The 14,956-nt window shown below is 38.0% G+C and overlaps 2 protein-coding genes across 2 annotated transcripts in view; one reads left to right on the top strand and one right to left on the bottom strand.

Moving 5' to 3' along the window:
• The window catches only part of WDFY4 (WDFY family member 4), a 208,753-nt gene that overhangs the window by 32,634 nt on the left and 161,163 nt on the right, over window positions 1–14,956 (bottom strand). Inside the window, exons 48-51 of the mRNA XM_053449912.1 lie at window positions 3,175–3,211; window positions 2,535–2,654; window positions 1,063–1,180; window positions 841–950 (exon numbers count right to left, since the gene is read on the bottom strand). Coding sequence (XP_053305887.1) covers window positions 841–950; window positions 1,063–1,180; window positions 2,535–2,654; window positions 3,175–3,211 — 385 coding nt within the window. The remainder of the gene's footprint in view (window positions 1–840; window positions 951–1,062; window positions 1,181–2,534; window positions 2,655–3,174; window positions 3,212–14,956) is intronic.
• On the top strand, window positions 6,140–13,679 carry LRRC18 (leucine rich repeat containing 18). The gene is made up of 2 exons (XM_053449837.1): window positions 6,140–6,390; window positions 12,684–13,679. Exon 2 carries the CDS (start codon window positions 12,688–12,690, stop codon window positions 13,432–13,434), a length of 747 nt encoding a protein of 248 aa, XP_053305812.1. The 5' UTR covers window positions 6,140–6,390; window positions 12,684–12,687; the 3' UTR covers window positions 13,435–13,679.

The following is a 14,956-nucleotide window of genomic DNA, read 5'->3' as shown; positions in this document are numbered from 1 at the left end:
TGTATGTAAGGTTCTTCTAATAAATTAGATGCAGCTTTAAATCTTAAATCTGGATTATTCAGAAAACAATAACTGATTTCCCATGTCCTATATTAATATGTTTATTTGCATGTTTATAGACAGCTGAGCGTGAATGTATATTTATATGTTTGTGTATATTTTATGTGGAAATGATCATATGAGAAGGTTTATGAAAAGAAAAAATATATATATATTTTTTTTTTATTTAAAGGACCACAGACTATTTCATCTGAAAATTCCAGGCAGCAAGGACTTTTTTCACTAAATTTTTATCATGTTGCAGTTAACCTGTGGTACATGCATCTAATCGTATTGTAACATCAATGTCCTGTAATGCAGACTCGATATTTACTGGCCTTGTGTTTGTGTTCAATCAAGCTTGTTTATAAAATAAACACATACATAATTCTTTCAAATGCAATTGTGAAATTCCATAATAGCATCTACAAATCCCAAGGATGTATTTTTTTTTTTTTAATTATAGGGATATATAACAAATATTAAATAGGAAGATAATACTATATTTGTTATTATTATGCAGTCCATTCCATGACTCTGCCGTGTCCCTTCAATGCAATTGAGCTCTCAATTGAAGATATCAATAAGAGAACATGTTTTTGCAGAGGGGTGGCAGGCCAAGAGTCAGTGCAGGGTCATATCAAAAGCAAAGTATCACAGGATTTAAATTGTATTACAGGACTAGTTGATCTGTGACAACCAGTCACAATGCTGGGTTTGACATGCGGATGCAATAATGAATTTATGTTATTATATGAGACTTGGTTTTTCAAGCCCCAGATCAGTGTTTGTTTTACTCACTTGCAAACACCGCATGGCTTGTGTAAATGGCTCCACTCGAACTAGGTATGATGAGACAATGCTTGCTGATGAATAGTGTGTACAATAATGACACTGCCCTTCCAAGTCACCTATGGATAATAAATAGTTGGATAGTTAGTTGGTAACAGTCATAAGCCTAGGACCTATTTTAGCATTTACCCATCACATATCATACACACACACCCTTGTCCCCCCCCTTACCGTTGTTTTTTTCTACTTCCTGGTACCGATGAATAAACTTTTGACTGCGTTCCTTACTCTGAGCCCCCATGGGTTTGGCTAGATCACGGAAGACTTTTGGGTCAAAGAGATGAAGTGCCTGTCATGGGAAGGTATTATTATTATTATTACTATTAGGCACCACCATATTATGTGTAGCACTATCACAACAAGAGAAAAAAATGAAATTAAAAGTAATATTAAAGTTATTGAGAAATAAAATAAACAATAGTATGAACAATCATAAGACACACTGGTATAGAAGAATAAAATGGCTGCTTGTAATAGCTTACAATCTATTACAAGGTATTAAATAATCAGATTCTAGTGAAAACTGTAAATGTCGGTCTTATTATCGATCCAAGGAGAAATCTGACTGCCATTTTGGGGTCAAGAAGGAATTTTTTCCCTGGTTAGTGGAAAATTGTTTTTTTTTTTGCCTTCTTTTGGATCAACAGCAACAAATTAACAGGTGAACTTGAAGGACACATGTCTTTTTTCAGCCTATATAACTAAGTAACTATGCTGTGATGAAAAATGGGATCACTTCAAACCAAACAAATCAAACTAGGATCTTTTTATAGATAACCACCAATACATTTATGGCAGAATCATATTCATTTGGACACAATATTCCCGCTTTCTCCAAGTCAATCAGAGCTGAGTAGCCACTGAATTGATGATACCCACTTAATAGTGAGGATATACAAGAGAATGAAGGAAACAAACAGTGTAATATGAGCAGGACATCAACATAAGGGACACATATGCTACAGACTCACAAGGGATCACTAGATAAACAAAACATAAATTGCAAATGGCACTTAAAGGCAGCGATGCAACACATGATATCCCCAGTATGTCAGTTTCAATATCAGATGTAATTAAAAACATTACATACTTTTTGACAATAATATATTTGTATTGTTTTGTGGCCGCATTTTGTTTTAAGTGCGCCCCTAGCTAATAATTCCATTAACTGATATAAGCTCACAAATAAAAACTGTATGATCAAAATAGAAAATGACGATACAAAACACACTTTACCAAGTAAATGTTGAACAATGGACTGAAAAAAGAAATGAATATAACTTTACATACATACATATCCTGGAACACAATACTCTACCACCGTTGCAGAACAAAGTACTCCAATCTCCCATGGATATGTATAGAGTTGTATTCATCAGTGCCAACATTTCAATTTGAACTTTTATTTAAGTCCTCCAGCAAGAGAAGGTTGGTATCAAGATCATACTGCACTTTACAATTTATTTTCTTCTCTTTTATATGTGCCCTCCTGAGTAAATATCATTGATATAAAGAAAGTCTGGGTAGTAGAGGCAACATCCACAATGGAAGTAATACCCAACCTTCATTGTTGGTCCACTCAGTACTCTGTAAATAAATCCCACAATGGCAAAGATGCTTATTTTGTTTGTTTATATACTCACTTCTGACTTGTAGTCTTGTAGAACCCAAGGTAGCACCGGGTACTGCATGAGGTCTCTAATGGTACGGCCAGCCAGATTATTTAGGAACATCAAGTATTCAAAATTCCCCACTTCTCTTTTCTATTATGGAACAGAAAATGAGTCATGGAACATGGAAACCTATTTTGACTTTTTTTGTGTGTGAATGAAGAACCAAATGGCCCATCTAGTCTGCCCTTATATTTACTTTTTTATTTTTTTAGAACACATCACACCCTTTTTGTAAAGTAGAAACACAAACAGAACATTCCAATGAAACACATTAAGACACAAGAATTTAAAAAAATCACTTAAGTAATGAGGAAACCAAGACACATGATTATCTCAGAGCTGCAGGGAAGTCACAAAGCAAGAAGCAGAAGGAATATAACAATACATGCCCTTAAATACAAAATAAAGAGCCTCTCACACCACTGCTCCCTTGCCAACTGCAATGGGACTCACATTTCTAAGGAGAGATATGAAATGTACTACAAGGTCACTACTGTGGCATTCAAACTGTTAAGCATCCTCACAAATAGTTTTAATCTTGCTAAGCTTCTAATTATAAATACCATCTGAAAACTTCTGGTATTCCTGGAGTGGTCAAAGCTGGACATACCTGCCACCTCTGCAGCATGACCTTCTCACTTGAAGTCCTGATAAAGGGAGTACAATGTAAGTAACTGAAAACAGCTGCAGAAATCATTGATGGAAGGCACACAATAATATTACTTGTATGTGCACCAACGCTCATATCTTTCACATGTACGTGTATACATAGAACAATCTAACCTTAAGAATTAAAAGATTTAATCAAAAATGCCAATATGATATGTATAATATATGATAATAATGTTCATATTCTATACAGGGTTACAGTATGAAATATGTCTAAAATATCAACCTACAAGAATACCACTGATCCTTGTATTGTGTGTGTGCACAGTAGAACAGTGAATTTACATATGTGGTCTGTGGCGGGGACGGACTGAGACCATCCATGGCCCCGGGCAACAAAAAGCCATGGACCCCCTGTGGTGATGCCCCTCTCACAATGTTTTCATGCCTTTCCTGTGTCTACCTCCTCTCCTGTAGCCCCTCTTTCTCCACCTTTTCTTCTTCTGTCTTGCCATTTTTCTCCTAAGGGAATGAGCAACCTTCTGGTTTGGAAGTGGGCGTGGCTTGGCTTCAGCGCTGAGTGCCAGTATCTGACATCAAATCCCAACGCACTGCATAAGGAGCTGGCGCTCCTCATGTTATACAGGGGGCGGGTGTAAGCAGACCTCCTGCTGCCCGCTGAGCCCCACTCCTTTGATTTTGGGCTGGTTAGAACTCTCTAACCAGCCCTGCTCCTAGTGGCATCTCAAGCTTTCATATTTAGGGGGGGGGCATGGGGGTACAGGGACCAGAGTAGGGGAGCAATTATAAATTAAATTAAATACCTGCAATTATAAATTTTAATTGCAGGTATAGATCAACTGGAAATCACATGTAAACTCAGCACTGAAGGTATAGATCAAATAAACAACACATGGGAAACAGCACTGCAGGTATTGATCAACCGAATAAGACATACAAACCCTGCATTTGCAGGTATATAAATAATATATGGAAACATAGCACTGCAGATATAGATCAACAGAATAATACAAAAACCCAGCTTTGCAGGTATAGATCAACTAGAACTCACATAAAAACTCAGCATAAAAGGTATAGATAAAACCCCTAAATTATAGGCATAGATCACAGGTTGCACACCCCAAAGGCATGCCTTGGCATCCACATTGCCCACAAAGAACGTGCCATCTTTGTCCCCAAACAGCCCAGCGTACAACATATTTGCCTTTCCACAAATCAATTATACACCTATGATATTTACAGATATTCTTTAATGCATTCTCACAAATTCATTAATTCTCTCACTCATTCACACAATGCATCCACACATTAATCAAATAATTCTGACTCTTTATTTCAATATGCTTGTTACCCTCCTTTCTCACTATCTCTCCCCCTCTCCCTCCCTTCTCACTATCTACCCCCTCCTCACTCACTTGTCACTATCTATCCCCTCCTCACTATATTCCCCCTTTTCTCATATAGCATTAGATAGCTTAGCATTAGCATTAGATAACTGCAGTATGTAGGATGCAGCATGCTATGTGTAGCAACTTATGCAACCTAATGACCACGGTAGCAATTTTTATAGGAATTAACCAACTTTTCATCACACTGATCAACAGAAAAGCATGGATAGCATATGTTATTGTATAAAAAGTTGAATTTCGGTGGACAAATTGTATTCTAGGAATAACCAGTGGTGTATTTATCTTTCATTCTGGACCACTGAGCGGCCCACTGTGCCTTCTGGTTTTGCAGCAGGGGGCTAGTGCCCCCCGCCAGACCTGCCACACTAGGCCTAGTTGGCCTTGGCCAGGGTATGTCACTGGGATAAATAACTGGGATTGAATGGATGCAAAAGCTCAAGAAAGTAGCACACTAGTGTACTTAGCAGTGCAGGAGCCTCCCCGTGTTTGATGGGATCATTTCTTAACCTCCCTGTGGCTTGAAAAACAAAACATACAGAGCATTTGGGATTCAATATCGGGCATATCATGCTCTTCATTTGTGGAACAGATTTTAAAAAGATCTGTGCAGGCACAAAAAACAGAACTCCTGTATTCCTATACATTTCTACATTTATATGTACAATGTAGAGGAAGATATGTCCCTTTAATTAAGCACATTTTGGGAACCTTTATACACATTTATATACAAACGATAATGACAAGTACTAAGAATGTTATTTCAATATTATTAAAATTATTATCAATATGTACATTTCTTATTTATAATTCATGATTTGTTTAGAGAACTAGTAAGTATAACTGTGTTCTTGATTTTGACCTAAAATTGAGACAAAATCTTAGCCCAATTCCCAACTCAAACTTCCATGTTTACAGGGTGTGTTAAATCATTTTAGTATGATATTACCTTTACAGGCCTTTGACATTTGTTATACACACAAAAAAAATCCATACTCAAAGGGAATCAACAAGGTAAAGGAAGATAGTTTATTTAAAAGGAGAAATACTACCACAACAAGAGGACACAACCATAAACTAGAGGGGCAAAGGTTTAATGGTAACATCAGAAAATATTACTTTACGGAAAGGTAAGTGGACACATGGAATAGCCTTCCAGCAGAAGTGGCAGATGTTAATACAGTAAAGGCATTTAAGCAAGCATGGGATAGGCATAAGGCCAAGCTAGATATAGGATAAGGGCAAGTACTAAAGGAAAGTACTCAGAGGTTGGGCAGACTGGATGGGCTTACTGGTCCTTATCTGCCGTCACTTTCTATCCTCACATCTGAAATACTGAGGGGTAGGGAATATGGTTCCTCTGGTTACCACTACACATTTTATACTATAAGAAAAACGTCTAAAAGGCTTTTTCTATTAAACCCTTACGTTTAGGAGAAGAAAGCCGGTGCAGTTATTTGGCTTTGAATGTGGTTGTTTACATTCAAACTGTGTTTACACTACAACGACTGCTTCTTAACAACTTTTGTTTACAGCAACCAGAGGGACACAGACAGCACAGACTGGTAGGGGACTGGTTAAGACAGCAAGGCAGAAGGAGACATGCACAGAGGCTAAGAGACAGGAGGCATGTAGGGGGAGAAGTAACATCCAGAGGGAAGTGAACTACTGAAACAGAGAACCATCAAGAGGTACAGTAGGATACACAGATCAAGGTTACCTGAAAAAAAGGAAAATCCACACAGAGTACACAAAAGAAGCACAAAGAAAACAAAAAACAAAAAAGTTCTGTGAGTATTTTGCTTGAATGTAGAAATATTATATATATATATATATATATATATATTCACCAGTATATATATCCTAAATAAGTATCTTTATCTTGCTTGCAAATTGCTCTTCACCTTACAGCTTCAATTATTTACTGTCAAAACTGAAAATTAAAATCACTGGAAAAGTGTTTGGTAAGAAAAGTTATTTTAGAAGAGTATATATTTTTTTCTTTTGCTGGAAAACGGTAAATGTTGTCTCATTGGCAATTAAAAAATATATTACAGTAATGAGATTTTACTACACAACATTTACCCCAGTAATAAGAAAGGAATGCTACTTAAGTATATAAAGGGAAGTATTAAAGTGTTTAGTTGTAATAGTAGCTAAGCAAGACTAAAGCCCAGGTTTGTTAGGTTGTATGCCGGTGACATCCAGAAATGTATTACGGTGAACACAAAGAGTGCTCTCTCTCACAACAGTAAGCATAGCAACACCGTCACTCATACAAGCCAGTCTTTTATTCATTAAGTTAATGTTCTTCCAGGGTTGTTACTTAGTTACAGTCAGTCACTAGAAGCAGTACTATGTAAGAGGGGATCTGCTTGGTTATTCTCAGGGAAAATGTTACAGGAGAAAATACAAGCAAGACCTCGCAAAGGTTTACTGCTTGGAACAGGGGGGGGGGTTACAAATCCATCTGCTACTAGCACAGGCACTATCTATTCTTGTGACCCGTTGTCTTGCAAATCCTCCTACAGAACACTCAGAGGCAGATTAACAATGGTGCTAAAGAGGCAATTGGCCCAGGGCTCCTGTGGCAAGGGGCCTCAACTTGCTTCTTACTAGCAATGCAATTGGTGTACTTATCTGCAGCACGAATACAGTTGAGCTGGGTGGTGTGGTGGCCCAGAAGAGGACCCCACTCCCGCAAGCTCCTTTTATAGTCACATGTTACAGTGAATGGTGCCTGTCTGCTGGTAAAGAAAATGTAAGGTTCAGAATGATTGTATCAGGATACCCCAGCCAGAAAGCTGTAGCTACAGAAAAAAGAGATACTCTACTAGTAGAAGCTTAGATCTGTGTTTATGGATGTCCGTGGAGTTTATGAACTAAAATGAGAGTCGGGAAGAGAATTTGCAGATGTGGTTTTAACTATTTTACTTCAATATGCATCATGAAGATCCAACTTCAGTGAGCATCTCCTCTAGGGAGATCTTAGCTGCCCTGTATAATGCATATTTCTTTCACCTCAGAAATTTCCTCAGAAATTGTTAGAATTGTTAACACGTGTAGTAATCCTACATGTATGTATGTGTGCATACACATATACACAAATCCTTTGTGTATATGTGTATGCACACACACACAGGTATATATATATATATATATATATATATATATATATTTGCTGAGGGCTCCTTTAAGGACATTGCTCCTGAGCCCAAATGATCTTGATCTGCCCACATTGGTTTTAAAAACGGGTATTATGCATTCTATATGCATTCTATAATTAATACACCTCGATACCTAGCCAGGTATCAAGAGAACCTTAGAATAACTGGAGTTGCGCTTTGTCAACATACGGAGGACTTAAATGTTGTGCAGCACCGTGCAAAAATGTTAGAAGAAAGCTAAATACTCTGAAATTCTCTGTCAGATCTCCACAGAACCTTATTTCAATCAATGGGGATTATGTACAAAGAGCAATACTGGTGAAACACAGCAAAAAAGTATTTGTTATTATTATAGCAACCAATGAAATGTTCCTGACAAGTGTTTTAATTTTACTTTTTTCCACCAGAATTTTGTGAAGAATGTTTGTTTCTTCATGGATTAACTGTTGCTCAGCAATCTCTGTAGCAACACATTTAAAAAGGCAGCAGTATTGCATTTCAGACAAATTTGGTTGGGAGTCATGGTAACAGCCCTTTTGTCGCTGTAATTTTTTTCAGTTCCTGATTTATGCAGTACCCCATGTGATCGAAGGAAAACCTGGTTGATTACATTAAAGCCATTAATTTAGCTCTAGTTAGTTGAACCACTAGGGTGCTGGGAAGGATACAAGATTAATTATGAATCTCTTAGCATTGTGTGATGTACACATAACCTATGTGGGTTTTACTGTCCAACTTCGAAACAATGTATAAGGCTGTAGCTGCAACACAGTTGTCACTGGCAAAAAACATATTAAGTTAATCAGCTACGGAAAACAAATAATAAAAAACACCGTATGACACCTTTTACACTTTTGATGTTTTAAACACAGTAAAGATTCAAACACTTTCTAAATTAATTTATCGTAATTTACTGGGGTTGGCAACACATGGATGCACCTGGCCCTGCTCATCTGCTGCACTTAGATTCATTAAACTCATAATTATTATTGTTTTTTTTTTCCTTTTAATTTATATGGCACCAACATTTTACCCAGCACTTCATACAATACATATATTCAAGGGGTATGACAAGACTACAATTGGCAGACTAAGACAAACAGATACATTTGGTGAAGAGAGCCCTGCTTGCAAGCTTACAATCTTAAGGGAATGGGGTGACAAACATAAGGAACAGAGAAAGGTGAGAGGTAGGGTGAGGTTGTATCAGTGAGAGGGAAGTTCTAGCAGCTAAGATGGTATGATTCTCTGAAGAAGTTTCTGGAATGTTGGGAAGTTTGGTGGAAATAGGTTCCAGAGATATAGGGCAGCATAAGTAAAATCTTGTAGATGGGAAAAGGAAGAGGTGATAAGTGAGGAGAGCCTTAACTCATGGGAAGAACGTAAAGATGGAGTAGGGGAATATTTGTTTATGAGTGCAGAAATGTATGGAGGAGAAGTGTTATGGAGGGCTTTATATGTTAGTACCAGGATTTTAAATTTAATTATTGAAGGTAATAGGGAGCCAGTGGAGGATTTCCCAGACTGGGGAAGCAGAAGAGGAGCGGCGTGCAAGGAAAATATATCTAGCAGCAGCATTTAGAAAAGACTGCAAAGGAGAGAGTCGAGACAGTGGATTGCCAACCAGAAGAGTGTTGCAGTAGTCAAGATGGGAAATGATAAGTGAATGAACCAGAGGTTTTGTGGATTCTTGTGTGAGGAATGGGTGGACGCGAGAGATGTTTTTTTTAGGTGCAAGCGGGAGGATCTGGCGAGGGACTGAATGTGAGGGATGAAGGAAAGGTTAGAGTCAAGGATGAACCCAAGGCATGGGGCCTGGTTAGTGGGAAAGATAGCAGTGTTGTTAATGGAGATGACGTACAAAGAGAGAGTTCCAAACTCATTCAAGCATGTCTTTATGGACCTTGCTTTGTGCACTGGGGCGCAGTCATGCTGGAATAGAAAAGGGCCTGTCCGAAACTGTTCCCACAAAGTTGGAAATGTAACATTGTCCAAACTGTCTTGGTATGCTGAAGGGACGGCATTCAGATATTGTAGAAGTAGGATGGCAAGGCAGACTTCACAATTTTTGTGAGCTGAGCCAAACCCATCCACAACACGAGGAAAAACCTTGAGAATACCAATAGCCATGCGTGTGGGGACCATAATATCAAACAAGAACAAGAGCTCAGCATCAGGCTTTGGAGTGGATTCTGGCTGGTTCCAACACTGACCATTTCAAATACTGGCCCTTTGTTCAGACACACCTTATGTAGATTGTATCTGTTGCATACACAAAAATTGCAATATATGCCATTTCAGTTTATGAATCCTCTAACGCTTGCAAGCAGCGCCCTCTATATGTGTTACAAGAAGCATTGTGTAACTTGTTGGTGCTATATAAATAAAATATAAATGTAATAATAATAATAATACATTTTCAGATATGTTCATGGATAATTTCAATTGCAGATCAAGAATGGTACAGTTTATTGTATTAAATTACACTACAACTGCTGCCCAACCATCACCTTATATTACATATATCTTCTAGGATGAACAGATGGAACTTTTAAAAGGGCATATTAACAAAAAAATGCATCAGGAAATTAATTTGGGTATTACTGGGTTGCAATGTTGTTCTCTTGTAGAATATGGGTTAAAAAAGCATCAACCTCTTAGATTCATAATATTAACCCATTTCTGTCATTGTGATCCTCATGCAAACCATAACGTTCTGTAGTTGTAATTACCACTCCTATCCCCACACACACACCAAGACCTCCTTCCGTCTGACTGATGATTAATGAGCTCCCGCAGCACCCCGAGGGGAATGTAAGTACACAAGATGCTACATAAAAAGTATGCTCTGCTTTTGGAGGCAGTCACTCAGGCACAACACTACACATGCTCCTTTATCACAGGCTACTTACTTACCCCACTATGGTATACTATGCTCTCTCTTGTATGTTTAAGGCTGTCAAATTTCTCTATACTTGACTGCTTGCCAGGACAGCCTAAAGGGACATAATGTAACATCAAAATAAAAACTACCACTTCTTTAAAAAGTTAATTTTCATGTTTTATCTTATCTTAACTCACCTACAACTGTAAAAAAATGCGTTACGCTCATAGAAACATAGAAAGTGATGGCAGATAAGAACCATTCGGACCATCTAGTCTGCCCAACCTCTGAATATTTTCTTTAGTCCATGGCCTTATCTTATGTATAGCTTAGCCTTATGCCTATCCAATGCTTGCTTAAACTCAATACTTCAATGTATTATCATCTACCACTTCCACTGGAAGGCTATTCCATGTATCCACTACCCTCTCAGTAAAGTAATATTTCCTGATTTGCCCTTCTAGTTGAAGGTAGAGGTAGTATTTCTTTTTTTTATCAATGGCTTAAGCACTTCCCTCTTACCACTGCTAATAGAGACATGCAACTAATAGACACAAGTATTACCAATGTGGGAGCTCTGAAAGAGCTGAAGGAAGTGCGTTTATTTAATCGCCTCATTATTCTCTTGAAGCTTCCCAAACTAAAGAAGCTAAAGATCAAGAGGAATCCCGTTCCACCTTCCCAGGAGAAGTTAGAGGCTGAAAAGCAGGATACTATTTGTAGAGTTTTTCCTGGTCAACATGAAGGACTTGTGCAATCCATGCATGACCATGTGCCAGCAGGACAGCAGCAACCACAGAGGAGGCAGAATTTCTCCAACCTGGTGATACTCAACTTCATTGTCAAAGAATTCTAGTGGAGTTGAATAGGGCAGAAAATACAGGACTAGCAGAGGAACATTTTTGTAAAATGAGAATGGGAATTTACAGGGAGCTAAAATGACAAAGCAGGGAACAAGAAATAAAAGCTGTACTAAAAATTAAAACCTAAAACAGTTATATCCTGTTATACTAACCTTCAATATACATCAATATACGTTGTATTTTGGTATCATTATTTATTATTAGTAAATATAGACATGGTTGAATTAATTTAACCAATAGTTACTGGATCATAAAATTGCATCGCAACCAAAATGCAAATCAGACCTTATAGGCAACTGATTTTTATGTTATGAATTAATCTCCTCCAAATGGTTCAAAACACTCCCATACAGTTATTGTATTATTATTTTTTAAATATAAATGTATCTTGGTACGAAGCAATGTTTTTCCCTCCAATGTGATAAACTTGTTTTGCATTGTCCTTCATCAGATAATATTACATCATGGCTAGAGTTCCTTTTAATGATGTCATGCAGACATCACTGGGGTCCCGTTAATTATTTTTTTAAAATCTTTATTCGAAGGGAGAGAAGCTTTGCTGTCAGCCTGATCTCCCTTACGAGAAGCAACGGTACCAAAGTAGTTAAGTAGAATTCACGGAGGATTTGGCTTTTGCTGGAATATGAATATCTGGCAACAGTCCAAAATTTGCTATGCCAGGCTAAACAACTGTGAAAAGGGAGCGCACTCCTGGACAAAGGGTGCCATGACCTAACAGGCATCCACATGTTGTGGGGAGTGCATGTTGTGACATCACAATGCTGTCCATATATTACAGGTAGACCTAAATGTGACTTTGCAGTGCTTCAGGTATCCATGGAAAAGGGCATCTAAATATTGGCAAGCTTGTATATATATATATATATATATATATATATATATCCCCTGCAGTTCACTTTACAAATTTATTTGCACATTTGTTTTTTTGTTTTTGTAGAAGTCCAGTAGTGCAGCACATATTATAAATTGGCAAAATACTAGAAATGTTTGCAGAAATTCTCTGTCTTATTACTTAAAAAGTCATGGTGACTGGATATAGTTAAGAAAACGAGAATGGAGTGAACTGTTGTTTAATATATATATATATATAGTTCTCTGCATTTTGTAAGCAGAGAAGCTTCACAGCAATTTTTTATGTTTTTTTCCAGGAAGATGCCCAAGGCAAAAGGCCCTAAGGGTAAAAAAATCACATTGAAAATTGCAAAAAACAGCATCAAAATTACACTGGATGGAAAACGCAGACTTGATCTTTCTAAAATGGGCATTGTAGCGATTCCAAAGTGCCTTTTAAAGCTCTGTGATGTGGAAGAGTTGGATCTCAGCAGAAACCAAATAAAAAAGGTGCCTGACTGGATACATCGCTTTCAGAATTTACGGTGGCTGGACCTACACAGTAATCAGATTGACAAGCTCCCAGAGTCCATCGGCCAACTCCAAGCACTGCTGTATCTCAATGTTTGCAACAACAAGCTGACCACAAAGGGTGTCCCAATGGAACTAGGCCATCTTAAGAATCTCTGCTATCTTAACCTTGGGCTCAATGCCATTGATATGCGACCTTCCAATGTGGGGGCCTTGAAAGAGCTGAAGGAAGTGGGTTTGTTTGATAATCACCTTACTTCTGTGCCCACAAATCTCTTGAAACTTCCCAAACTAAAGAAGCTAAACACCAAGAGAAATCCCATTCCACCTACCCGTGAGGAGCAAGAGGCTGAAGAACAGGATACTGTTCGTAGAGTGGGGGATCTTTACCTGGTCAACAAGAAGGACTTGTGCAATCCATGCATGACCATGTGCCAGCAGGACAGGAGCAAGATAAAGAGCATTGAGTCATCTGCATTGAGGAGGCGCAATTTCACCAACATGGTGATACCCAACTCCATTGTCAAAGAATTCTAGTAAAGATGAAGAGTCTGCGTGTGACAGTATAGAAGCAGAAATTGCAGGACTAGCAGAGGAACAACATTTGCGTAAAACTAGAATGGGAATTTACAGGGCGCTGAAATGACAATGTCGGGAACTAGAAATGAAAAGTGTGCTAAAGATTAAAACATAAAACCGCACATATGAATGTGTGATCTGAGGTAAGGGGGGGGACACATCCATCATTCAACTTACATAAAACTTACATTGCCACCAATCTACATTGTATTTGGTATCATTATTTTGTTAGTAGTAAATCTAGACAGGGTTGTAAGCTCGTTTGAGCAGGGCCCTCCTCACCTGTTGTCTCTGTAAGTCAATTTGTTATGTTATATACTACTTGTTATGTCCTGTCTACAATGGGTACAGCGCTACGGAATTTGATAGCGCTATATAAAACAATAAATAATAATAATATTAATTAACCAATAGTTGCCTAAAAGCATTGCAACCAAAATGAACATCCGCAGCATAGTGAACAGTCATTATAGTGTGACTTCATACCGACATCGTATCATAAATGCAATGCTCTGATAGCTGGGATAGAAAAAGTATTTATGTCCAGCATAAGGTTAAACTCACTAACCCATGAGCTCACTGGTTTCGCTGTGCATTACACAACTGGATCAACTGGTGCTTATTAAATCAGATTTGGACTTATACTATGCACAGGTTGAAGAGTCAGAATGTTCAGCTAAACTCAGAATTTTGTAATTATGTTGACCAATAATAAAATAAGCCCCCTTTTCTCTGAGTTGTGTGTCTGGTAGCCACACTGAACTAGGGATACTACAGGTCATGATTGGTATGACCTGTCAATGCTGGCTTTCAGCAAGAATGCATACTACAGGTGATATAGCAGAGCCAATGATTAGAAAATTCAGTTGGCCTGCAGATGTTAGATTTATTCATTATAAGAAAGCATGGCATAACCTGATATAGTTGGCTGCATGGTGAAACCTTACAGAACTGGTAACGTGGTCATAATTCTAGTGAATACAGCCATTTCACAAAAAGCAGAGCTGTCCCCAGTATTAGAGTCCCAGGGAACTTTACAAGGAGCAGTATGAAAGAACATACACAAAGATATTTCCGTCAAAATGTCAAATCAGGACACATGTATTGGGGTGTGAGAAAAGGTGGAGAGGGGCAGAGCTGGTGTGTAGTCATCTGCCCACCTTACCTAAATAGCCACCTGGAGATATCCCTAACCGTTCCATGATCCCCAATGCCCACAAAAGCGGGGAGATGAGGCAGCTACATAGATCAGTGTCTAAAAATCCCACCCAGCATTCTAAGAAAGCAGATAATTAAAAAGAGAAAATAAGTTTTTTATTTTACAACATTTAGGCAGAACAAACAACAATTCAGTGCCCTTGTGAAAACTAAAAGTGACCGCATCAACATCAAAATACTCTAATGGTATAGTAGTGGATAACCCTATGGCACCTACAATGCAAAGATGCAGCCAATATATTGATAATTATAACATCCTGGA

Source organism: Spea bombifrons, chromosome 11, assembly GCF_027358695.1.
Source record: "Spea bombifrons isolate aSpeBom1 chromosome 11, aSpeBom1.2.pri, whole genome shotgun sequence".
Taxonomy (NCBI): domain Eukaryota; kingdom Metazoa; phylum Chordata; class Amphibia; order Anura; family Pelobatidae; genus Spea; species Spea bombifrons.
This window is presented reverse-complemented; position numbering and strand designations above follow the sequence as displayed.